Here is a 27,547-nt window from a genome sequence, read left to right on the forward strand (position 1 = left end):
CCATCGGTCTCGTACCCCAGGCCGCCTTCATCCCTGCACGTTTCCCTCAGCTTCTGCCTTATCCCATTACTCACATCTCCTCCATGATATTCCCATTATATCCCTTCAGGGTATTCACACTCCCTGTGGAATGGCATGCAGTATTCCTGGGATAACAGTGTCTGGCTGACTGGCTTTAGCAGGGAATAGGGAATAGGTTTCCATTCTCCAGAGAGTGGCAGCAAAGGAAACTCCTCACCGCCTTGCCTTTTCATTTATCTACAGTTTTCCTACGTGGGCTCCAAGGTGCAAGTGAATAAAAGAATGAATGACAGAATTAAAAAAAACAAAGACTGACATTGGGTTATTGCTTGTATTTTTTTTCTTTTATATCATTCTTGCTTGTTGTTTGCTAAACAAGACTGCCTTATCTCTTCTCTTTTTCCAAATCAATGTGCTGTTTTTATTTTTTATTTATTTCCTCAGAGGGACATAAAGGGCTCCATCTGAGCCACAGCTCTCCGTCCTTGATTTTCACATCATGTATAAGAAGAGCGAGCGATAAGGAAGATCCATCCATTCTTAAATAATGACTGACAGTTACAGCACTGTTATCCTCCGGTGAATGCTGGTCTGACAATGGGACTACAGAGAACAGCCACTTGTCATGCAGTTTCAACATCACCAATTCATGTACTTAATTACAGCCCTGTCTTTGGAGTAGCGGATATATATCTACGACACCAGGGACGCCGCAGATAAATCCTAAAGACAAAGTTTGTGTTGGCAGATTCCCGTGACAATTCCTTTCGGCGATGCTCGTCCTCCTCGGGTCATTCTGTGCTGTCAGAATTCCGTTCCTCGGAGCAATCAATGGATGAGATTGAGCGGTGATCCCCACTTTACACCGGCTTTCCCATTTTCCTCCTTCACTTCCATTCATGTTTCTCTCTGGGGAATTCTAAAAGAAGGCTAAATGGCCATTATGGATCCTCAACACTCTGACACGTTGTGACCTGTCTCCTCTGGTGAGGTATGTGGCGCTGTGTGTGGGACTCACACACACACACACACACACACACACAGGCCTACATAGATTTACACTCACAAGGCACAGGACCTGGGAACACTCTAATCCCCTGACCTCTAAATGGTTCCACACGACTGCCTGGACTCATAGGTCTTTTTGTAGGACTAATTCAAAGCCCCTCTGTGTGTGTGTGTGTGTGTGTGTGTATGCTTCCGAGGGATAGATAAATATTTATAAGTCAAAAGCTATCGTGTTTCATCACCGCCTCCAAACAGTGTTACAGTTAAAGCTCGAGCTGATACTCAGGATCGGTGTTGGTCTGAAATTGATCAAAATTTCAGGATCTAACATTGGAAAAAAACACAAAAAAACAATTAAAGCCCAATTCAATCCGATACCTATACCCAAATCTCCGACTGTACTTCACCGTAACAGAGACACCATCACCCCAGCAACAGCAGCCAGTTAAAAAGAAGGTTTTGTATCGACCAACCCACAAACATGAGACAGAAATGTGAGGTATGTAACAGCTGTGTGAACAGACCTGGGATTAAAGAGTACAGATACCTGAGAAAAAAGGTAAACTGTAGTGTTCCATAGATAACACAGAGATATATTCAAAAAGAATTACACTTTGACTGAGGGGTGGTCCGTTTGTCAAATATCTGCTCTGCTAATTCAATATCCAATCAAAGGTATCTGTTGTGTTTGTTGATGTAGGATTAGTTATTTTTCTCACGCCTGTGTCACTTCATTCAAATCTGTTGTAGTAACAACTTCCTCTTTTTCTCCCCTCACGGCTCATCCTCTCCTTGTTGCCTTCAGCCACGCCCCCTCCACGTCTCACACCCTTTCTCCACTCTGTTACCGTTCTTCAAATTTACCCGAACCCGTCCCTTTCCTCCTTCCATCCATCCCTTCCTCTTTTCTCTCCCTCACAACCTTTGCATTAGCTGATTGGGCTTTAAGTGCATTTGTCTCCGCCTGCTGTACACTTTATCCCAGCATCCTCCTCTTCCTTTCCCTCCTCCACATGGACCCTTCCTCTTCTCTTCGTTCCCCTCTTCAACCTGTTTTCTCTCTCAGTAATCAGAAGTGGAGCTGACTCACCCACACACACACAATCACACAGTTGTGGTTGGTTTAAAGACGGGGTAAGTCTTTCTCTCACACACCAGCCGACCAGACAATATATGGCTCATCTTTGAAGAATGACAGCTGTCAGTATCTGAGCTCTCTCTCTCTCTCTTTCTCTCTCTCTCTCTCTCTCGCCACCACATCTGTAGCCATGTGTGGGAACAGAAAGTGTGATGTGAGCTGAATGTGTACGCTTAAAGTGAGTATGTATATGTGTGTCCTGTGTTTCGTGGGGAGAGAGGGGAGGAGTCAGAAAAAGATTGTACGTTTTCATTGGCTGTAATGCCGCGGCGTGTAATGTTGCGCGGCGCTCGGGCGGCCAATCGCGAGCTCCCCACACACTCCCCCGTTTTATGAATGAGATGGCACGTATGCAAGACGCACGCTCACACAGAGAGAGAGAACACTCTACAGTGATGTAATATAATCACAGAGAGTACAAGAAGACAAACGCTCCAGCAGACGTGATGGAGTAACAAAAGAAAATGTTTTTGGAAAACAGCTGAAAACATAGGCATACTAATTTGACACTCATGGATGCAGACGCTGTATAAATACACAATAACTGTACGTCATAGAACTACATTCACTATACTTAAAAAAAAAACAGCTCAAACTACTTTCTCTTAAAATTATATTGAAACATAAAACCTTCCAGTGTAATTTCCTTCAAAGGCCAAAAAAAAAAGTCAGGTCAAAATGATTTGTTAAAATGTTCCACTGTGTGCAACATCATCACTGTCCGTCAACAACAACAGCATCACCTGAAATACCTGCTCAACAATTAACTCCTCGCCTGACATTACGAAAACAGTTCACACCCTGTGTCTGACACCAATATCCTCCAACCGTCTGTGTGTGAACCAGGAACTGAGAGCATCTCATTTGGCTGACACTGTGTACTAGGGAGTCATTTTGCCTAACCGGTATGTAAAATCCTAACTGAATAACTGTGTGTGTGAGGCTGGCTGACAACAGAGGAGAGACAGGGAGAGATGGGAGGAGAGCAGCCAAAAACTATCAAAATATCCTGGTGTGAGTTTTCATGAAGGATATGTGTATCTGTGTGTGTATCTCTGTGTGTGTGTATCTGTGTGTGTGTCTTCTATGAAGTCACTATTTGGCACATTGCTCTGACTGCTGCACAAATGTAGTTCATTGTCGTCAGTGCATAATTGTTGGTAAACAGTGCCCCCTTTGGTTGCATATAGTAACTGCAGCCTGTGACAAAGAGAGACTGAGCAAGTGTAGTCCGTCACAAACAGTGTTCAGAGGGTCGAACAGGAGTGCAGTGGTTAGTGCTGTTGCCCCCCAAAAAAACGCCACAGGTTTTGGCCCAATGGATCATTTTCTGAGTAGTTTTTTTTTCCAACATCTAAAATCTTGCCCATTGATGGGGGTAACTGGAGACTTCACACTGACCACCTGCCCCATGACCTCTGACAGAACAAAGCAGTAGCAAATGAAAGCACCAACAGATGACAAGAAATGCAGACAAGAACCAAAAGACTTTGTCTCTTTAAACTGTAAATACATTGGATTTTTGTGCATTACAAATTGGATTTAACCCTAACTAACAAGGGTTAGGGGTTAGGGCTAACCCTAACCCAAACACACACTCTTCAGAAAATATGACTGAACTTTGTTGTTCGTATTGAACCTCGCCTGCAGTCGAAGGAGCAAAAGGTTAAAAAGTTGTAAAACCATGAATGAGTTGAGTTTCTGCAAAAGAATGACCTCATCCTGACGGTGTGTAGAGACGTGACAGCTCCCGTCATGAGCCAAGGCTGCCACCTGGGGGCCAACACGAGAACTACTACTACTTTTCACACCAGGTGATGTCATATTTCTGAGAAAGATTAAGGGACAGAGAGGTGGGTGGGAGTGGGAGTGGGGGGGTGTTAAACAGAGAAACAGACTGGAGTGGGGAGGGAGGTGATGTCATGTTTTTAACAGCTCACTTTCATGCAGTAGAAGTCTGGCTTTGTCCAAACTGCCTTGACAGACATCAGGGTGGTATCGCTCTGTTATTAACATAACCATTTTCAACCGTTCGACTGGGGCGAGGACACAATATAACTCACGTCCTCATGTCCAATCTGACCGGAGACCACATCAGGAATCCATTTCAGTCCTTGTCATTCCAGACTATTCCAGTCCCTTCACTGCACTCCTAACAATTTCATGCCATTCCACACAATTGCACTGCGTTCCATGCCAAACCCATTCAAAACAATCACCAACTGCTCTAAGTGCAATCTCCTCTGATTCTGGCCATGACAGGTAATTTCTCCTTCTAACAATCTCAAAGAAAAAAAAAGAAGGAAAAATAACAGAAAATGCAGACACTCAAGGAAGGGGATGCAGGGAGAAATGAAAGAAAACAGAGTGAGGACACTGAGACACAAAGCTGAAAATCTTAAAGTTTGGCAGAGAGCTACTGATCTTTGAGGTGCTCAAATGTATCTGTCCTGAGCCTCCATCAGATCAAGATGTTTACACAATAAAGCAAAAAATAAAAATAGAAACTACTGCCATTGACAATGGAGAGTGCAACTCACATGGTCAGTAAAACACAACAAGTGTTGTTAGGAATTGTGTGAATGTGAGGTCATGTTTTTCTACAGCCACACTGAAACAGACACAAGTGTGAAAATACATCCTCAAACCTGTAAACCAGGCTGAGATGTTAATTCTAGTTCCCCAGGGTCAAATCACGTGGACTATGACAGTGGTTCCCCCTGGTTTTTTTTTTATAGCTCCTTATGTAGATTGGACTAATTTTGCCCACCTTCACCCTTATGACATGTTCACATCCAAAACACCACTGCAATTCATAGAAAATCTCTAATTCTTAATGAACATAATACATTTTAAAAAATATAAAAAGCAGCACAATGTCCACACTATGGGACAAGTACAGAAAATGTTTTTTTAATTAAAATTAAATATAAAATCCACATAAACATATATAGAATCTGAGCAATCGTGGCAGAATAATGAGTGTGATTCAGAACACTGACGACTGACCTTAAGCAGAGAAATGAATGGCAGTAGAAGAGGCTTTTCATGACTTCAGTGAAGAGAAACTAGTTTCTACTCAGAAATATAATTCAGCTATAAAAAAGTGGCTTTTATAGTTACAAAACATCCTCAGAACCAGAATAAGACCAGAATCAATATATATTTACACAAAATCATGTTCCAGAGAGGCTTTTGTGTTCATTCATACTGAATGTACTTTACCATGAGTTACATTTTGACTGTAAGTAGGAAGTTCAAATTGTTACGATAGGTCGGGGATCAGGGACAGGGAGTATGAATACTGCCTTTTTATTTGGTTTTCAGTCTGAAACTGAACCTCTGCTCTTGAACAAAACAGGACCTTGTCGATTCAATGTCTACTTATAAAAAAAAATCATAAATGGATAAACAAACTACACCATCTGGGTTTGTGTTGATCCACAGTGAAGTTACTTCCAATCCAGGACACTGGCTGAGGTGAAACAGTTATTACCCTTAGAAAACTTTAAAACCACCGCAGATATCTGCATTCACAGCACAGCACTAACTAAGATTTTAACCATTACCTACATAAATTCAAGGCAGTGCCTACACTAGCCACCAGGGGCGGCTGTGTTGCATGTTGCACAAGTCATCGTTAGTCTCTTTGACCCAAAATGCTAGAAATAAGTTAAATTCAGCCTGAGGTCACAAGGAGTATTACCACTAATACTCACTTTTAAACTACATTCATGAAGTCATACAACTGCTAGATCAACATAAGAAGACTGACACAAGTGAAGTTAAAATTACAACAAGATGATATTTACATTAATATAACATTACTATATATATATATATATACATATATACATATGTATATAATCTGTTTAATTACGTTTGATTATAACAATCAAGTCTGAAAGAGATCGATCACCACTAACGTAAAAGTGAAAGCGGACTGAAAGGACAAGACTGCCCTCTTCTGCTCAAAGATCGCAATGACATTGACTTAAAAGAAAATATAATGGAAGATATTTTTTAGAAAATCAAATAGTTTTAACATGTATTATTATTGTTATTATTATTATTATTATTATTAGGCTTTATTTAATGGAAGACTGATCATTCACATCTGTACATTAACAAAACACCCTACCAGTCATTTTGTATCCACTTGCAGCCAACTGTCCAGCCATGTACTCTCCATCTGAGCTGTTGTGACTGCAGCCCCATGTTTTCATCCAAATCTTCTGAGTCCCCGGAATCAAGCTGGGAAATTATCAACCAAGAAAATGTCTTAAGTAAAAAAAAAAGTGCTTTTTTATACTTAAAGTTTTTTTATTTTAGAAAATTAACCCTAAACCCTAAACTACCAATTGGAACGAAATAAATATTCTGACAGCAACCAAAGTACCCTAAACACTTCACATCATACAGTAAAATGTTTGTTTTGTTTGTTCTACCTGTCCGTCTGCAGCTCCTCGTTGTTCAGCTGCTCTTTTCTCCTTCTGGACCTTGGTATGATGCTTTTTCTCGCTGCCTGTCTCTCATGAGGAGTGGGGTCACTCGAGGACACCATGTCCTCAATGTCTTCAATCAGTGAGTCACCAGCGGACGGCATGATCGTCTGAAAATAAGGTTTTCAGTGTTACTTTCTTCTGCAGAATATTGGCTGCTGGTCCAATACATAGACCTTTAAAAGACATGGATCTTGCAGACACCAATTGGAAAATCCTTAACACGGTAACATACAGCAGCTAAGTATCTGAGAGGAAATATTTTGGAGACAACTTAGCTTAAGTGGATGATCTAGAGCCGTGTGATCAGACAGACAGTACTCATAAACAAAGGCTGTCATTAAATCACAACTGTGACTGACCAGCAACGTTTTGTTGTGACTGTAGACGTCCGCTTTTTTCCAAATATTATGTACTTACCAAACGAGTTCAAAAAGATTTACTTTACGTACTTTACTTTATATACGTTTACAATTACAATTAATTTCATTACTTAACAGTTTTTTAATTTATATTTACAAAAAAGGGTCTTTTCAAATGGCTAGATTAGAGTATATATTTTTCAATGATTATTGAAAATTGCAAGAAAATGAACCCTGATACGTTTGTTTGTTTGTCGTTAAGGACGACTTTAAAAACGGCCTTATACAAATCCACATATCTCCCGTTTAATGCCAGAAACATTTACATAAATTAGTAAAGAAACTTAGAATGTAACATGTGAAGCCAAGATCATGTCCAGAACAGACCGGAAGGATCTGGGTTTTTTTAAGCAGCTACTATGCTAAGGCTGACGTTTAATAATACTTCTGCATGATTCGTACTTATTCATTTAACATTTACACAACACAAGGAGGATAAACTGGTTTTGTGTTCAATTTTGGAATCAAAGTGTTTTATTTGACCGATATCCTGCAGCCCGTAGTCTGACGTTTGATAAACATGTCCATGTATGTGTTGCATCGTTAGCATCGTTAGCTCGCGGTACGCACGTGTCCCTAATTTAACGCAGGATGACAGCGTGTTAAAGTGCAGAAATGTCTTACCTCGATACAAATGAAAGTACCGCCTGAGCTAAATGTGGTTACGTTGTTAAATTTTCTTTTAAAATTAGGAAATGCGACCTCTTTAAACCATCAAAACAAAGTCACAACTCTGAGCTCGCCATACTTTGCGTGGATACGGTGGGTAAAGAGGGACAAACTACTGACGTTGGCAATTCGCAGATGACGTCAACCAGCAATGCTTTGAGATGCATGCAATTTTCTCTATTTTCTCACAAAGGTAGTTGTATTTGTTATAACTGATTTGCTTCATAACGTGAGGACACACGTGTCAATCCGTTATTAGGATTAATAACGTATTTTTTTTATTATTGTAGCCTCAAAAGTCAAGAACTAAGGTAGATGTTGGTGAAGATTTTCTTCGGATATACATTTAACGACTGCTAGTCATGTGACATGGACGAACGTGATCACTGAACAATATGAAAGCACCATTAGCCTTGTGTTGTTTATATTCTTTCAGCACAATACCCCGTAATAATTCATGAATTATTAGTATTTATACTAATAATATTTTTCGTTGTACCCCCGTGTTACAATCACAATAAAGGCTATTCTAATTTGCCTATCGCCAAGACTTAGTGTATATAGCAACACTGTGAACTGCTTTTACGCCTATGTGAACTTAAACTTTTGTCATACTAAAAAAGGTTATTTATTGAAATACACCTTGTATATACTATGTGTATCTCGCTACTGTAACAACTGAATGTCTCCATTGTGGGATCAATAAAGTCTCATCTTATTTCTTATTCATATTATCTTTATTCAAAATTTGAATTACAAACGCCCAAAAAACGTACAAAAATCCATTGAACCCTCCCCCTTAACAAATACAATGCACATTCCTTATTTAACAGTTGTTAAAGAAACCATTTATATAAACGAATATCACACATTGAAAACAGATTACTGTTAGCATTCAATAGCAGAGATACGTTCATCCATGCATTCAACTGTCAGGGATGTTACAAGGTAATGGGATATTACAGCTTTTGCTCTCATCACAATAAGAAACTGGCATTAGCATCATAATAAGTCAATTCTCTATCCTGGAAATAGTAAACTTATTTGAGTTACATAGCCATTACAGAATGTTTCATCATGTTAACGTTCTCCGAAACTGCATTACAATAAACGCTCAACCAAAAAAAAAAAAAAAGTATTATTTTCCAAGTTCCAGTATAGTTGTATTGTCTTATCACACGTTTGATGAACTTTTTTTATTTTTTCCATTACCCCACTGAGTACATCTATATACTCACTTGCTAAACTGCACTAGCAGGGCTTTATAATCTTTAACATCGGATCAGAAAGACATGAAAAGGTACAACTGTTTTCACAGCTTCACCTCTTCTTCACACAGACATTAAAAAAAAAGGACCATATTCTGGTCGTTTGTTGAAATTTGTGAGATAGATTGGATTAAGAATTAGCAAAGACACCAAACCAACCTGATTGAGAAAAGGGTTTTGATTTTAGAATAAATACATAAAAATTGATATCCATATCCAGTGCAAATAAGAGTTTTGAGGCTATGCATTCTGGGTAAATTTTACTTTGCTGATTTCCTGCTATCAGATGACAATGACTGGATGTGAATAAACAAAATGTATTCTGTTTTTGGAAATGTTACCGTTACGCTTAAAACGTAACATGAGAAAGATGTTTAAAAAAAAAAATAGACCAACACACTAAGACTCAGTATCACAGAAAACGCACATCCCATTTTTTTCCCCAATTGTAGACAGTGAAAGCTTAGGGCTGTCTCTAGAGCGAAGGCATACATGTACACACTACACAGGAGTATGTTGTATGTTGTGAATCTCACACAGCTCACATGATAAAAGTGCAACCAAACCTCTACTATCATCACATCAAAACCATGTCGTTTCTATGGATTCAAACACACTCACACTATGGCATTTACCACAACTCCTCCCACCATCGCTGAAGATCTGGATCGAGAGGTAGGCTGACAGTACCGTGTGCATTTAGAAACCTGTACACCAATTTACAGATGGCAGGCCATCTCTTCAGCGAGCCGAGTCTCTGACATGTACACACACACACACACACACACACACACACACAGGCTACAAACAGAAGGACTCAAGCGCATACAAGTCAGGCTGAAGAGGAGGCATTAAGGAAGAGCAGCAGCAATATTTCCTGCAGCCGCAGGATCTTTTAAAGATCAGTGGTTACCAAAGTGGAAGGCAGACTCCCCTTGGGGGGGCCACTGAGTTATTGCAGGGGGCACATAGTTTTTAATATATTTTTGTGTCACAGTGGAGAAAAACAACATTTATGACTAATTTCATCATACTTTCTTCAGTGACAATATCCATTTTTAGGCATGACAGTTTTTAATAAAGTACAGATAAGTTGACGGGGGAGGCAGCTTGACAATGGTCCCATCTACAAATGGGGGGAGGTGCAGAAAAAGTTTGGAAACCACGGACCTAGATTCAACGCTACACGTCTCAGGCCAGTCAGTTGTCCGTGATATTTAGAAAAAGGTAAAGCAGCCGAGGTCCTGTTGTTTCTAGTATCTATGGAACAAAAATTACCTCCCAAAGCCTTACTGTTCAGGTCTAAGTTGTTTTGTTTTTTTTTATTATTAACGACACTGATTACATGAGACACAGCTGAATTCAAATTCCTTGGTTACAATAAAGGCTTTTTTTTTAATATATTTTAAAGTTTTTCGTTTTTTTAATTCCCTACTATAAACACAAGCGGGTCATTACATGCTACAGTCTCTAGTAGGGTTGAGCTGCTTCTTCAGTTCTAGGTGACCACAATTAGTCATGACTACAGTATTAAAATCTTTTAAAAATTCAGTCCATACTAAACCTAAAACAGACGTGCTCACCTAGCGCATTTCTCACACTGCTTTCAGCTCATACTGAATTAGCAGCATTGATCAAGTGGTCAAAGTCCAACAATTCTTATGAGATATCAGATAATTTCACAGCACACAGAAACTGAAGAGGATAGAAATACTTTTTGCTTTTTTTAACGGCAGTTCAGAGGATCACGGCAGGAAACAGTAAAAAGCAGCAAAACAGTTTTTTCACTAGTTGACTGTGTCATTTTTCCACATGGTCAAAGTATATGTATTTTTAATATTATTGCAAGAAGTTAGTTGTAGATTTGACCGGATAAATGGATTGTTTTGGGGGTTCATACGCTCGTTCACATTGTAAATTAAAGGTATAAATTTGAAAATTCTACTAAAGGATCCATCAAATCGTTTCTACGTCCACATCTAAAACATTTTTCACAGCACAAAAAAAGGTGTTAAATCATTCTTTGTAATTGACAGATTGGAAGTACAAATGGGAAAAATGGCTGAAGCTTCAGCATCATAACTACACTGTAAACTACCACTGTAGTCTAGATGATGGATCCAGAAACATCCAATTTTTGTATTTACTTTATATTTGTTTTTCTTTCTAAAATCAGCTTAAGTAGTGGACAGCCAATGATCATTGCTTTTTTTGTTATTTTTTGTTTAAATGACTCATTAATTCATAATGATGAATTAAGGTCCTAGCAAGCGCACTCAAACGTTTTCCCTTCTCCCATGAAGCCCCACTTGGTGACAGTTTGACTTGATCACATCTGCACACTCCTTGAATGACCTGCTAAACTGAAATTAATGAGAACAGCTAGAAATGCCAAAACCAAGTGCTGACATTTTTAAACCCCTTGTTCCATCTCAGATTGTAACATCTTCAGATGCCCACTGACGCTCAGCTAGAGATGAAGTTTTACACGGCCTGAGAGGAGGACTTACCCATGTGGTCTGCACACGGACCAGTTGCATCTGCGTGTGAAATCATTGAAGGCCATTTGAACACATGATTGAGTCCCACTGGGACTAAAGATGGCCCTCGATTCCTCTCACACATGGATTTAAAATTTGTTTCTACCAACTGCAGTCAGTCGCAGGCATCAAAATTCCTCTTCTGATATACAATGTTTCTCCCATGCACAGTCTGAGCGCCAGTTAGCTACTGCTAGCTGCAGAGGAGGTCATCCAGGCAGGAGGGCATTTTATCAAAGTCATAGGCATCAAATAGATCGCTTATTCCCTGATCATTTTCCAGACCTAGAAGGTAGTCTTCTTGGTCGAGGAGAGGAGGGCCAAGGTTTAAGAATGGCCCCAACGATGATGGCATCTGGTCTTCTGTCTGTTGGAGAAGACTGGTGTAAGGGTAGGAGATTGGTGACAGTGTGGTAACAGAGACGGACGAGGAGGTTGGAGGAGGAACCACAGAGGAATTTGAGGATGTTGTGGTGCAGGTGGTATCTGTGGAAACAAACAGATGAAATAGTCATATCTAATGCCAAGAGACTGCTTAAAAAAAAAAAATTAAAAAAAAACTTCTAAATGGCCAAGAGACTGCTAAAAAAAAACCCGGTATTTCAAGTATGAGGTATTCAAACCTTGCAGAACTGTTAGGAACGGGGAGTTTCCGTTGATGTCTGTACTGCCATTTTTAACAGGACTTCTAGGGTCATTGTCCTCATCAGGACACAGCAGAACTTCTATTGGACCTTTGGTGCTGGTAAGGTGAATGGACAAACTCTGGAGAAGAAGAAAAAAATATCAGAATAAGTTCAAAACTGGACAGGTAAAGAGTTACTATAGACAAGACGACCAACATTACTATCCATCTTCTTCTAAGTTAGAACCAGGGGTATCCAAATAAACGCATGCTTCAACATTCACATGAAGCCTAAGACTGAAGATGACTACAGTACCGTATGTGAGATTGTGCTGTGTTGGGTACAAACCTTATCTGGGTCTGGAACTTCTAGTTTGGTGTCTGTAGGCGCTTTGACCACAATAACAGTCTGGTCTTTGAGGGTTTTCAGCTGCTTGATGTCTTGGTATGTTACATATGAATACGTAAGAAACAACATGTTAAGGAAATGTCAAAATGTCAACACAACAGTCACCATGTTTGAACTGTTAAGGAAATGTCAAAAAGTCAACACAACAGTCACCATGTTTGAACACCTTGAAGGTGTATGTTCAGCCCAACAGTCTGTCCTTCATTAAAGGCTGGTACTAAGGATAAGTGGATTCACACAGACTGTAGTTAGTGTTAGTGTAGTAGTGTTGTAGACTGGTTCAACTTTACAGCAATGTGTAATTTCATAACAATAAAATATGGCACTCATTTAAAACGTGAATAAAACCACAGTAAGATTTGGTTTACATACGTCAACATCCTGGCTAACTGCTGATATTCAACCCACGACCAAAAGGATATTTCTGATTGCTAGGTGATTCGCTCATGTTCCTCATGTCCAGAGTGCACCTTTGGATCAGCTGTTCCAGCTTCTGCTCCTCTTCTCCCAGTGCAGAAACTTCAGCAGTCAGCCTCTGTCTTTGGCTCAACGCTCCTTCGACCTCCAGGAGGCTACAGCCCCTGTAGGCAAAAGAGGGTTTTCACAGTGTAAAAGTAAGTCGCCAGGTCCATCCTGCTTTCAACACTTGCCCTTTGTGATATATCAGTAGTGAACTGTAGTGTTGCCTTGATACCACTTCCTTTTTAATTACAAACCAATATAAGTGGCAGTGTTTCATTTGTGTACTTAACGATAACAACTGACAGACTGGGTACAAACACAGCAGTGAATGAAACCACAGAACGATTACTTTAGCTCTACTCTGTTGAAATAAACATCACAACTTCCATTTGTTCATTCTACCACTTAATCCTATGCAGGACTGCAAAGGAGCCAGAGCCATTCTCAGCTGGTAAGTGGTAAGGGTCTCGGGGTCCACCCTGGACAATTCGCTGGTCAATCAAAAGACCACAGTGACAAACAACAACTCACACTTGCACACACAGGAGAACATGCAAACACCAGTCTGGTGCCCTCCCAGTGGCCTATGATCAAATGTTAACATTCACACACCACATTAACGGTACATTACACATGTCCAAAATATTTCTGTCCATGCTGCTGAGATAGTGAAAATAACACCTGTCCAAAGAATGCCAGTCAACAGGTGGCAGTATAACCTAATCTGTCTGCTCTAGTGACCCATCAGAAATGAGAGCAAGGAATCTCTTTCAAATTCTACTTCAACAAACAGTGACAAAAATCATCTGACACAAAATTAACAGCATTATGAGGTCACATACTGACATCAACACTGACAACACTGTCCATTACTAAATAAAGTGCATAAAGGAGCAATTGTCTTTATTTTAAGGGGAGTATTTGACAAGTCCGGTTCTTAAGAGTTTTCCGATATTTCTGAAGTAGCAGTAAAGTCGACTGACCCTAGGTCAGCCTGGACAGGATTAGGATAAAAGAAAAGACACAACATTAGATAGGAAAATGGCCAAAAACAAAGAAGCCATGGGTGCACCATGGTTCAAACCAGTGGTTCACAAAGTGGAGGATGAGCCACAAGTTTTTGAATTTGGGAGAAGAGAGGGAGTGTATCTGGAAAATCAAACCAATTCCGTTTCAATTTTTTCTTTATTTGATCGACAAGAGTAAAACTGCTCCTGTTTTAGTTTTGTTTCCTTCAATATATTCCATGGGAACAGCAGTTTTGTAGGAATTACAGAACCAAAGGTGGAGGTTTGAAACAAAAGCTGTGAATGGGTCAACATGGGTGGGGCAGGGCTGCAGAGAAAACCAGTTTTTTCCCTTATATTGGTTTTGAGAACCACTGGTTTAAACCAACTACTAAACTCAGAGGAACAAAGTAGGATAACAATGTAAACTTACATCCACTGGATATTGTTCTTTGATTTCTTCTTGATGAGGTGAATGCCCTCCAGAACATTGGTGATGTCATACAGCCGTCTTTTCTGTACCTAAAGGTTGCCGAATTAAATTTAAAAAAAAAAGTAAACTGTGCCTTGGTTGTTCTTTAGGTGCAGTTCAAAAACAGATGTAGTCAGAAGCATCAGTACCTTTAAGGTGTCAGCTGCACGGTTGAGGTCCAGAACACCATCAGACGACTGAGCCAGAAGCTCCACAAACTTCTTCGTCAACAGGCCCAGGGAGGTGTCGTACCGTGTCTTCTCTGGTGGAGATTTGGGCGCTGAGGTTGCAAGAGTTGAGAAAAATAATTAGCCGAAGCTATAGCTATACTTAATTTAGCAGCATATTTGTTCAGAAAACATTACAACTCAGGGACTGTACCTCCATCAGTATCAGTAGAACTACTGAAGAATTAGTTGGCACAAAATGGAAAAGCTATGCTGTATCTGGGCAGATTCTGCATGTATTAGACTAGATGTATTAGATATTCTTATATCTATGTTACAGTTTTGTTATTGGTTGAATAAAAATGTACCCAGTCCTACTAAAACATAGATGATATTAAAAATGTTTTTAAACATAGTACACTGACCAGTGAACTGTAGAAATTGATTTATAACATCAATCTTTTGTTTCAGATAATTTCATAATGTCCTGTGAGCGCCAGGTTCATATACAGACCAAGAGTTCGGTTATTAAGGTTTCCTCACAAACGCTTCTTACAGCAATAGACTTGATGAAACAACTGTAACCTGGTCTACACATCAATGTTTAATCATCAGGGAAATTATTACAGTGTTATGGCAAATGACCAGTGTTTTCTTTTCCACAGGAAGTAGGAGGCAAATGACTCAGACTCAGTTTGTGACTTCCATGAAAAACAAGACACATCAAAGGCTCTGCAGCTGGACAAAAATTGGTCTAAACATTAGCTTTAATAATTACCAGCTGACGTCGATTTATATAATACAAAAATTTTCGATACTACACAGCTGCTTGTGCACGACATTATCAATGGTTCTGAGCTGAGGGCATCAGTGTGTATCATCAAAGTGTGCTACAGAGAGAGAAGCACAATGGCTGCAGCTGCCTCCGATCTTTATCTTCCATATACTGTGACGATCATCTACAGCTTCTACCATATGGATGTAGTGCATGATTGCATAGAATAAAAGTGACTACTCAGTCACACCAGCCACGGTTCAGGTTTTACTCTTTAAATGTTTAATATACTGTATGTTGTAGGACACAAGTACAGCAGGACAGTTCTGCATGAATAGTGCAAGTTAAGAATTTAACTCCAATAGTATTAGAATAAGTAATTGAATCATCTGAGAGAAGTATCCGTACATGTAATATTTATTTGGGGTTGGGTTGAGGGTCATCAGCTTATCTTTTTCAGCTACAGCCTCATTGGGCTCCTCTCAAAAGCATCTCTACTTTGAACCGCTTCCTGAAGACCAAGCACCTCACCAATATTTTGTATTCTCCAAATCAAAGTAACTATTCCTATAGATACTATCTCTAGAAGTACAATACAACATTTGCACCCGTTGTCCTAAACACAACCGAACACATGAGGTCGATTAAAACCTGAAACTGAAGCAGCCAGTTGGATGAGTGACTCTCTTCTCTTAAGAAATCAAACCGGTTGAGATAGATTAAGTCTGACTGTTTATATGCAACTATACCCATTCCCTCTATAGAGTCTAGGCTGTAGTTGTGTACTGTGTGTGCAGAACTTTCTGTGGTCCACTCTTCACAATACACAACCTGGAAATGCAGTGATGTTAACAAGTCTCCTTGAAGATGTTTTCTGCCTCTTACTTCTGGGAGTTTTTAGCCGTGCTCCATTGGTGGCTGTGGCTGCTCCTCTTCCTCTTGGAGTTCTGGTGGGTTCTGACTGGTACTGGTGATCCGAATCATCCAGTGCCAATCGCCTTTTTGCCTGAAAACAAGAAAAACAATTTCAACCAAGTTTTAAGCCATTTCAAGGAATGTTTGGAACAATATCAGCCACAGTTATTTTATAGAGCATATTCATCTTTACATTTTGAACTGTAGTTATTTAGCCTTATAGACCAGGGATGGGTTTCCTGTGTTTATAATACACGTGTACAGCATCACAAACTACAGTTATGTTTCTTTTGGCAAAGGTTTGACCAAGAGCAGCACACATATCTCCAGAATGAGTCACATCCTCTGGTATGATCTCAACCCTACTCAATAATAATAATTGCTTAAACGGGAAATCTTAAAATATTGTGTAACAATGTAAACTTCAAACTAAGAGTTTGTCTAAAGACAACCATCTTCCTTATTTTTCAACCAAGTTGGTGTGATCACAAGATCAACATGACAGGGTTTCAGTTTTGCTTAACAGAAACTTTTAATTTAGGCAAAACCAATAGTTGTTACTTCTTTACTACTGGGCTCCCAGATTGGCAAGATTCTCTGAATATCCCTTTAAGGATATTTAACTTTAACATATCCTCCATTTACAAACAACATAATTATAAATTCAAGATAAGTTGCAGTCAGCCACCTGGACTGCAGCAGCTTTTATTAGCCGTTTCAAATATCTAGAAAAAGTGAAGAGCATAAATAGAAGTTTCAATATAACTTGCTTTTACACTGCAGTGCTGTGAGACTTTTCTCCCACTACTATTCAGAAAACCTGTGCTCAGAGTTGGAGGACTCCTCGCATCCGTTGTTTGCCAACCTAAATAAACATTAGTTATAATATATTGAGCTTATTCTGAGTTTTACATCATCAGGCTATGCACATTGCCAATTGCAAGTGTGTGTGCACAACCCAGCACATTTACATTGGTAACTAGATAGAAGCCCAACATGATACACTAAAAAGAAAATCAGCATCTTATGACTAAATACTTCTATTGTTAGTGAATGATTCCATTGGCTTGTGTTCTCTCTAAACTCTGCCATGTAACTGGATAAAATGTTTACTTTCAGAGTCATTAGACACAAGATGACAATTAGAGTCGTATTTTAACAGGACAGATGCCCCCTTTTTACATTAACCGTTTGGCGCAAATTTAACAACTCTTGAAGAAGCCCCCAATCAGTGTCAACAGATTGTGATACAGTTAACTGTTTACTGTTGCCTTTGTTCCCAGAGCTAAATATTTCTGTCCAAAGAGTTCATGTGAAATTCTGTGTCAGGCGTTTGACACGTTAGTGACAAGCTGCATGTGACCCAACAGGAGGGCAGGGGGCAGAAGCATAAAAGACAGTTCACAATAAACTGCATTAAATTTCTCTCCAACTGTTTGGGGAAATATACCTTACAACTAATTCTGGTGCAGTTCAGTCGCTAGGTGGCTATGGCAAGATGGCCACCTTCATACAGGCCCTTTTATCAAGCACTCTTTTGGAGAGTAACTTGGTACAAACCAAGTCTGTGACATAGCTTTTACATGGAGTTTTAAACAATATGCCATATTTGTTTCTAACTTGGAGGTTCTCTTATTTAGCCCAAGAAGAAGAACACAGCACAGCATTGCTTTTTGTTTTCACTAAGACTGCAAAAGCTAAATGCTATGCTTGAGCACACAGACTGGCACATCATTTGTCATAGCCTCGTATGGTTCTTTAGGTACAAAAATCTCACAGTAGACAATCACAGTATGAACAGTGGCAGTGATATTGTGATTGTATTTTTGTAAACACCTCTGTAAAAAGTGCTTGACGTGTATCTGTACAATGCAGATCAAAACCACTACTTAAATCAAACGGACTTTGGTTTGAATACATTTTAACGACTTAGTTTCAGTTCAGGCTAAGCAAAAAAAAAAAAAAGGTTCTATTTTTCCCAGCCTTAACAGGGATTAATGAATAATCCTTTCAATCTGGGAAAACTTTGGCAGTATTCCACTGTGTTTAAGCAGATGTAGGCAACATCTCACCCCTTGGGAACTCAGTTCTACTGAACGTAGAATATCATTATACAAAAATCAAGCAAATCAACAATAGTTTCAGACATGGTCTGGGCCTAGTATAAGGAAAATAGCATGCCCTCTGTTGACAGCCAAAATGTCAGCCATTTTATATCAGCAGGCTGCTCCCCCTCACCCTCTGCCTGGTCATGGCTTCAGACTGAGACTCAGTCTGTTTTAGTTCATCAAAGATGAATAACCTCAAACCAAACACCCTGAAGACGAAGAACCTATATGGTGTGGTTTCTGCACGTTTATAATAGAGGAAACGTGCACCAGCAGCACGAAAAGCAACAAAGTCAAGTCTTACTTTACTTATTATGAAGGGCACTACAACGTTGTACTCACTGCCCATTTTCCAACTCGCATTCGATTATTAATTTAAGTACAGGTCGACAAAGAAGAGTGGGGGAAAAAACGTAGTTTACTGGTGTTCAATACTACTACGACTAGCTAACTTGTTTTCCAAGCTCCTGCAGAGTTTAGTTAACATTTTTTAGGCAGAAACAATGTACTTTACAAAGCTGGAATAAAAAAAATCGTCAGTCAAGTTAAAATGCCCTCGTTTATAGTTACACATCGTTTAAAGGGGAACAACTATGAACTAATCTCCTCCCAACCCCCCAAATTAAAAAAGACTAAGAGCAGTCACCACTAGGCCAGCGCTAACGTTACTCATCTCTTACCAATATTTCCATATGAGTACCAGGGTTAAAGCAACTCAAATGCACCAGCGAGTTAGCATTGTACGCTATTTGGTGACAATCCCCCCTTCCCAACCACTCAAAACTGACTTAAACTTGTCGTTTACTTCCATAAAGTCAACGCACATCAACTACCCTACTTATTGGAGAAGGCTAGCGTTGGTTATTTAGCCTCTTAGCTGAGTCGAGTGGTTGGAGAAAAGGCTCTGGCTATTGAGCAGCAGCTAATGTTAGCAGCCCCGAAACAACAAGCTCGGCTAAACTAGCAGGCTAACAGTTTGTTTCTCTGTGGGCTAGCTGTTTTTACCAAATTGAACTGTGAGAATGTATTTTTTACCGGCGGTCTTCCCAGAGTGGGTCGTTGTCCGGATCCGTTTGCAGCAGCTTGTTGTGGAGTTGTGTAAATGTTGTTTATTGGAGGCTCCGATAAACACACATTCGATGTCTGTGTAACGTTACAAGGCGGAGAGGCGGTAATAATTTGGATATAAGTAGCGTTGGACTGTCCTGGGTTCAAACGATCTGAAAGGGTGGTTAAAATTATATTACTGTCCAGAGAAGAGCCCCCAACCCCAGCTAAAATCACTTTGTCCGGAGCCGAGGAGATCCCTCTTCTCATCTTGCGTTTGCGGGGTAACCCCTTTCTTGTCTATCTACTTTCGAGCCCTGCTGGCTGCTAATCCGTCACGATTATTTCAAAAATAATCAGACAAAAGTGAAGATGAATATCTGATTCATCGACTTCTGTCAAGTATTTTTCTCTGTATAAGTGCATTTAGGCAGATGCAACGGATTAAAAAGTAGCGCAACTCTCGTTTCCACTGTCTAGAAATGGCTTCAGGAAACGGCCTGATGAATGAAGGGATACGGTTTACGCGCTCAAGAGCCCTCCCGCGAAACTCGGATTTCCCGGGAGTTTTTCAAACGGAATTTACATGCTCAGTGTCATTGGCTGCCCTGGAACAAATCTCCACCCCTTTTGCTGTCATATTGCCTAATCACAGCTCAAGAATCTGAGCGCCACGTGTTCATTGGCAGATGTAAATAGGTGACGTCGGAAGCACGCTGTGCTCGTGCCCTTCTCTGGACGCAGAGCGGCGCAAGTGAACCATCATAGAAAGAAAAAAAATGGAGAAGAAGCCACTGATAAAACGTTAAACTAAATACAAATTGTACTATTTCTTGATTATATAAAAATAACGTTATGGAAAGGTGTGTCAAAGATCAATGTAAATGATATATGTGTAATAAACTCCATCATTTTAACGAACAATATCGTATTCACTGTTATCACTTTCGAATTTATTTTTATTTTTAAAGTCTCCTGGGAATTGAAATATGTAAAATACTCAAGTAATCGAGAAACGAACAAAGTAATACAATGAATAAAACAATTTAGATTTTTAATTTAAAAAGAGTCAGTCAGTAACCAATAACGGATGAGTCGAGCCCTGCCTTTACCTGCCCATTGGACAGCTGTCTGCCTTTTCTAAAGCAGAAAATCGTTGATTACTATGATTGTTATCATTATTATTGTTTTTATTGTTATTATTAGTGTGATTAAAAGTAGCAGGGAAGAGTATGAATATACCATATTTTAATTATTTTTCTATATGTTATAAAAAAAATGGATACAGTGTCGCAAAGGCTTTTTGGTAATTACAGATATATTTGTGTAAATGTTGGGTTGACCTCACACACACTGCACATCACCCAATGTGCCGCATATATACCATTCGTGTTCACTGTGAAGGTACACAATATCGACGGGAAAAAATATGTTTGAACCAGCGTGTTAGATTTGGAGTCGTCAGCCGTGCTTTTAAGTTCAAATGACCAACCGGATATGCTTAACACTGCTACATCCGCTCCAGTCAGCCTTGACATATTTGTGGACAGGCGTGTGAGGAGGCGGAGGAGGAGGAGAGCTGGGAGTGCCATGCTCCTTCTGTCACCCCGTAGACTGGTCTAACTCGTCACCGAACGTTTCGGACTAAACAATGTTGTTGAGTTTCAGTAAAGAATAGGCAGTTGGAATTAACAAATAAAGTAAGGAGAGCAGAGGAAAGGCGTTCGGCGTGAACGACTTAGGTGTCGCACAAACAGTAGAAGTGCGCAGGATGGTTGAACAGGCGGACACTGCCTTCAAAACCACTGGATGTCAGTGGCTGCTGCCTGTCAGTGAACTCCTAGGATTTCCCCTCGACCAGGTACGTTCGCCCACCGCAAACCGTGGAGATACCGGTATGGATACATGAATATCGTTCTGAAGTTTTAATGAATGAACCAACTATTAAAGAGTGTGGTGTCATGTCAGTGAGTCAGTGAGGCGAGCGACATGGTGTGTTTTATCAATGATCACAACTCCCACACTGCAGATTGTAACCGTCACGTTGTACGTTATACCGTAGAGCCATTCACGCCCTTATTCAATTTAATCTGTCGACTGCATCCATATAATGAACGAAAACTGCAGAAATCTTGCGGTTTGCTAAAAGTTGCTTAAAATATCATGGCTGTGATGACGTTCTTACGTTTGTTTTGTACACAAACATGTATTTTGTGTCGACTGTCATTGCAAACCAGAGTTTTGTTTGTTTTTTTTTATCAAGAAAACTAGATTTAAAAAATAAAATCACAATGGAATTTATCTTTAAAAGACATGGTAACGGTTGAGTCAATAATCAGTAATCAGGGTTGCATCAATTAGACAACTACTGTAACCACTTACTACATCACAGTTTCTGATGTTCAACAAATAATAATAGTTTTAATGATCCATAAAAAAGTTCAGATTATTAGGCTGACTGTCCTACATTCACCAATTAATGGTTCAGGCTGCAAATACGAATCAATGACGAATAAACATAAACAAAATTATTTGTCTGTCCTTTTCCGACTCCTTGGTTTGTGAATGATGTTTTAAGGTTTTTATATTATTTTGCTCCGACATTTTGTTTACACAATTTATCGAGTCATTCCAGCATTTAATTGTATAATTACTTGTCTGTGAATGATAATATTTGATCTTAGAAATATAATTAGTTGCAGCCTTAAGTAAATCATTGTGCGGCTAGATGTCAGATGTGTGAGTTTTTGTCATTGTATAAACAAACTCTCTTTTTTTTTACATTTACTACATGTAATCTCTACTTGTATCTCCATCTCTCCTACGTAGGTGAACTTTTTGGCATGTCAGCTGTTTGCCTTGGCTGCTGCCTTCTGGTTCCGCCTCTACCTCAGTCCCCACCATGCCAACCCATTGGTCAGACACGCTGTGGCCACTCTCCTCGGCATTGCCTTCCTCATCTTCTGCTTTGGATGGTACGCCGTTGACATTGTCTCACACAGTCTTACTACAGTATCCACATTCTCCCATCAGATTTGACTGCGTCCACTGTTGAGCTCTACAATGAGCTCCCGTTAGTCCACGAGGAACATGTGTTAAGTGAAGATACATGACCTAAGTCATGATAATCATTTGAGTGATCGATGGACAGACCCTCAGTGTCCAGAGTCCTGCAGCTTTAGAGACATTGTAGGAAAGGGGGGTTTGGAATGTGCTGGATAAGAGTGAAGGACAGAAGGATGATTCACAGGAACAACAATCCGTTACGATGCATTTACCCTGACATTTGCTTTGTTTTTCTGTAGGTACTCGGCCCACATCCTGACAGTGGTGGTCGCAAACTACCTGATTATTGTTAACGCTGACATTAACAATGTGCACAGGTCAGTCTCTGTCTTCACACTCCAGACAGAATTATTGTATGTGGTGAAACAATAATTTAAACTATGCAATTGTGCTCCTTCATTATCACGACTGACGTCCTGTTTACCTTTTCACGTAGACACAAAGTTGTGCTTTGAAACATACCTGAGACGGACTCTGCGTGTGTCATAAGTCATCACGGTGGCAGGTGGATGACAGACCTGCTGCTGCAGCAGCATCTCATTTTCATTTTTGCGCTGCAGTTTTAGTTACTGTTGACTCCAAGTGAACAAGTCGGACAAGATCAGCCCAGAAACCGCTTACGTCATATATGGGTGTGCAGGCAGATCAGCTCAGGGAGATAGTGAAACAGCTAATGATCAGTGAAGGAAATACAGTTTGGGATTTTTATGGAATTATTATTTTAAAATAAGGACATAGGTAATAAATCTGATTTGGATTTTCGTATATTTGTGGTAAAAATTACCTGTTAAAGTGACCTCAACTAAATACTGTTGATGGACGCATCAAAGTGAAAATCAGCCTAACCCTCTGACTGGACCGGATTTAACATAACTGGAGTTGAAGTTTAACCAAAGACATTTAAGTTTAATTCTTCATATTTTGGGGTTAGTGTGAATTTGTATATATAAAAAAAAAAAACATTGTTTTTTTTTTCACTCACCATGGCAAGTTGCTTTAAGAAGGGAAAGATAAAACTGCCATTGTTCTGTGCACTTGAAAAAAAGCTAAACATAGTGTCACCATAGTTTCAGATTAAACAAAAGTCAAACCACAGCACATATTTAAAACAGCAACTCAATGAGTCAACCTGTGCACAACGCAGCATGTGACACACCAATGACCTTAGTTTCAAACTAGTAATCTCACCATTTTTAGTAATGCATAATCTGTTGATTGATTTATGGTATTATGATTTATGAGGACTGTTTTGTTTTATAAGTCACTTATCATAAATGCAGTTTAATTTAAAATAAAGATGGGGCTTAAAGGTGGGTGTTGTCTTATCAGTGAGGGATAACACTACATGTAAAGCCGTCTACAGGTGAAATGTAATATCTTTACCAATGCTCTGTATAGTGTTGGTGATATTGAACATCTGGCTGATTGATTTTCGGGAACACGTCAAACAAACATATATTTTTAATTTATATCACTTCACTAAAAGGTGGGCTACAGCAGTCATTTTACAGCTAAATAAGTGTGACCTTTTTTTTCTCTTCATGTAAGTACAGCTATAATGATCAGTCTGAACTACTAAATAGGTCAACAACAGTCACTGGTGATCACAGATAATAAGCACTTTGAAAGACTGGTTCCTTGTTCCTGGGTTAAACATGCTGGTCCAAAATTATAGCTTTATATTTATTCAAACTTGGTCAAAGAATAAATAATAAATTATTCACGTTCTGAATGACTTTAAATCTGTGGGTCAGCTATTGATCCCAGAAGAACAGGCTGATGGTACAGTCTGGGCTCACGTCTAGTGTTTAAATCTGTGGGTCAGCTATTGATCCCAGAAGAACAGGCTGATGGTACAGTCTGGGCTCACGTCTAGTGTTCATAGCTTATCATGGCTAATAGTGACATGTATATCTTTGAGACAGAACCACTGCAGCAAAACTGGTTTACATCCTCATCAGAGGAGGACTTGGCTGTGATTGGCTGCAGCTGTCCCTGCAGTAGAAGATAACTCAATGAATGATTGATAGTTACATTAGTAATAAAAGGTAAGATGGTGGACAGCAGTAGCAGAATGCTGGAGGATGGGAACTGCACGTTACAAAAACATTTTAGGCATTTCTAATATCGATATATCTATTATTCGATATAATAAAAATCTGTTCATTTCTTCATTCTCAGGTATGCCATGGCAACAGCGATGGGCTATCTGACTGTATGCCAAGTGAGCCGGGCCTATATATTCAACTATGGGATTCTCTCCACTGACTTCTCTGGGTAAGGAGGAGTTGCCTCACTTCTATTTCTGTCTAGTCACCACTCCCCCCCTGGTGACAGTATATTAATCACCTGAGCTTTAGTGCAGTTCTCATGTTATCAGTGACTGTATCCAGCCTGTCCGTTGCCTCCAAACAGTCTTCAGTGCCACGGCCTTATGTAAATACACCTCACTGATTAAAAAGCTGCAGTGTCAATGGTTCACAGTAAATGTCCATTGGGGTGAAGGTGGATATTGAGCTGCACCGAGCTGCTATTGAGTTCTTCACCGAGAGACTACCTCGTCACAAGGAGTTTTTACAATAACATTACAAAGTCACGTGCAGATTATTGTGATGCATTGTTGAAATACCAACATGGGGTTTTCCTAGAAACGCAAATGAAATGCATGATGTCATTGTCTGGTGTTGTCAGTAACAGTTGACAATGTCACTTCTTGTTTGGTTAACTGTGCTGGCAGCCTCACATATACAGTATATACTGTACCACCTGGATGGTGTGATACACGAGCTATAAATTCAGTGAGTTAAATTCCAATAACCACTTTGGTTTGTTTTGTGTTGGTTTTCCCAACAGGAACCGACCGTTTAAATGTAGTCCTTGACCATTTCCAAAAAGCAGTTCTTTACTGACTTTGTGATCAGAACAGGTCATATTTTGTTCATCGTGCCAACACTAGGATCCGTGTGGAAAAATGCAGTCTGTGGGCTGCAGAAGTGAACTGCACACATCAGCTGGCAGCCTGAAAATGTGTTCTTCACAGCCCACTGCCAGCTTCCACTGAGCAAACGCTGCCAGCTGCACATGCAGCCAGTGCTCACTGCCTCACTTTTCCATGGTGTGTGCACAATGTAGGCCTCACATACTGGCTGCTGTCCTGTGTGTCTGTGAGCTTTTGTCTGTTATATAATCCCTGAGCTACATGTATAATGTACATATCCATTTTGAAAGAAAAATGATTTTGGAAATTATATTTCATAGTCTACATCCAGGCTATTCATTGTCTATTCACTAAGAGAGGTATAGTGTAAAAGTACCAGTCTATTCATTGTCTATTCACTAAGAGAGGGGCAGTGGGGGCTTAGTGGTTAAGGAAGTGGACTTGGGTCCGGAAGGTTTCAGGTTTGAGTCCACCAGCTGCCAAGTCACCACTGAGGTGCTCTGAGCATGGCACCGTCCCCGAGCAGCTTAAAGCTGCCACTGTTCACTTTAGTGATGGGTTAAAAGAGGTCAGAGGTCACAAACTGACACCAACGACTATTGATTGAAACCATTGTAGCCAAAATGCCTGCACATACTTCGACTATTGATTGAAACCATTGTAGCCAAAATGCCTGCACATAAATCAGACTGAAAACAGAATAATAATACAGCATAAAAACACTCCGACGTTACTGTCTGTTCCATGTGAAGAAATCAGCTGACTTCATCGATTTATTTTAGCATGCATTAAGAAGAAACATTTCCATCTTAATGACAGGAGTGTCTTTTTTTCCCCACAGGCCTCTGATGATTGTCACTCAGAAGATAACAACACTGGCTTTTCAACTCCATGATGGTAACACACACACACACAGACTGGAATTGGTTTTGATATAAGGGTTGGGATTCCACATAAGGCTGTTTCAGTGCAGTGGTCCAGTGGAGTTCATTTTGGCTCCCTGTTTGGAGTAGAAACACACTTTACTTTCTGTCAAATCCTTCTACTGTAGCCATGCAGTTTCTGTATATCCTGGCTCAGAGTTCTGGTATTGACACAGACGTGGGTGGGAGACATCAGTGCAGTACGATATACCAGTGTTAACATGTGGGAACCTGTAACATTCAACTCACCAGGACAACAATCGACATCATTTACTGTCGCATCTCACAAAGTCTGAGAAAGTATCAGCTGTTAGCACGACACGCTGAAATATCTACCAATTTAAAGTCAACATTTCAACCACACTGATAACACTCTGGTAGTTTCCATGATTAAAGTTGAGACACAGCAAAGGAATCATGGGGCAGAAGCAGAGGTCAGGGAACTCTAACAGTTCTTGATGGAGTATCTGTTAGTTTGTTCATTTTAGTGTTGTCTAGTGTCATGTTATGAAATCATTCCAAGCCAGTAAACTAACCATTTTCACTGATGCCGTCCCTTTCTTTAAGGTACATATAAGACATCTGAGCAGCTGACTCCAGAGCAGAAGCTTCAGGCCATAAAGTAGGTGATGAATAAAAAGAATTCATGTGTGAATATATACTGTATAAATGCAGGTGTCATAAACCTCAGATAAAATCAACAGTTTTTCTCTAATCTCCATCTCTCTGATGAACACACCTTACACACTGCAGCATTAATAACAACTGGCTCCACCGTCGCACGGCAGGTTGTGGCTGAATTAATTAAAAAAAGAAAGTATAAATCAGTCTTTCTCTTTCTTTAGCCGCTCAGGACGATGGCGAGGAGATGCAGTCACGGTGAATAGCTCCTTCATGTCAAAGAGCATGCTGGGAACTATGAAAGAAGACATTGTTTTGCATGATAGCTATTAAGTGTTTATGCATGTTCATCGACAGAACTTCAACCATTGCCACCATTTTTACCCAGTCAAACTTCAAGCCGGCTCATTTTTCCACCTAAATGACACAAAAACGTTCAACGTT

At 39.8% G+C, this 27,547-nt stretch overlaps 3 protein-coding genes across 4 annotated transcripts in view; 1 reads left to right on the forward strand and 2 right to left on the reverse strand.

Annotated features, from left to right (window-relative positions):
• Positions 1-7,896, reverse strand: part of cdkal1 (CDK5 regulatory subunit associated protein 1-like 1) — a 182,052-nt gene extending 174,156 nt beyond the window's left edge. The window contains exons 1-3 of the mRNA XM_008323210.3: positions 7,716-7,896; positions 6,616-6,779; positions 6,309-6,421 (exon numbers count right to left, since the gene is read on the reverse strand). Of these exons, the coding sequence (XP_008321432.1) occupies positions 6,309-6,421; positions 6,616-6,773 (271 nt within the window). The 5' untranslated portion in view covers positions 6,774-6,779; positions 7,716-7,896. The remainder of the gene's footprint in view (positions 1-6,308; positions 6,422-6,615; positions 6,780-7,715) is intronic.
• Positions 7,897-8,478: 582 nt separating this feature from the next.
• Positions 8,479-20,145, reverse strand: LOC103388290 (transcription factor E2F3). 2 transcript variants are annotated; one of them, XM_008323211.3, is made up of 8 exons: positions 19,544-20,145; positions 16,317-16,491; positions 14,693-14,823; positions 14,505-14,593; positions 13,025-13,183; positions 12,543-12,657; positions 12,192-12,333; positions 8,479-12,054 (listed from the first exon to the last, which is right to left on the reverse strand). In XM_008323211.3, the coding sequence occupies exons 1-8, from the start codon at positions 19,823-19,825 to the stop codon at positions 11,762-11,764; spliced, it is 1,386 nt and encodes a 461-aa protein (XP_008321433.1). In that variant the 5' UTR covers positions 19,826-20,145; the 3' UTR covers positions 8,479-11,761. The 2 variants fall into 2 exon arrangements, with proteins under 2 accessions (XP_008321433.1, XP_008321434.1); XM_008323212.3 differs by having other exon boundaries at positions 16,371-16,491; positions 19,544-20,140.
• Positions 20,146-20,784: 639 nt separating this feature from the next.
• mboat1 (membrane bound O-acyltransferase domain containing 1) overlaps positions 20,785-27,547 on the forward strand; it is a 9,405-nt gene continuing 2,642 nt past the window's right edge. The window contains exons 1-6 of the mRNA XM_017037652.2: positions 20,785-21,416; positions 22,385-22,530; positions 22,861-22,938; positions 24,803-24,898; positions 26,401-26,456; positions 27,050-27,104. Coding sequence (XP_016893141.1) covers positions 21,327-21,416; positions 22,385-22,530; positions 22,861-22,938; positions 24,803-24,898; positions 26,401-26,456; positions 27,050-27,104 — 521 coding nt within the window. The 5' untranslated portion in view covers positions 20,785-21,326. The remainder of the gene's footprint in view (positions 21,417-22,384; positions 22,531-22,860; positions 22,939-24,802; positions 24,899-26,400; positions 26,457-27,049; positions 27,105-27,547) is intronic.

Source organism: Cynoglossus semilaevis, chromosome 13, assembly GCF_000523025.1.
Source record: "Cynoglossus semilaevis isolate Cse_v1.0 chromosome 13, Cse_v1.0, whole genome shotgun sequence".
Classification (NCBI taxonomy): Eukaryota; Metazoa; Chordata; class Actinopteri; order Pleuronectiformes; family Cynoglossidae; genus Cynoglossus; species Cynoglossus semilaevis.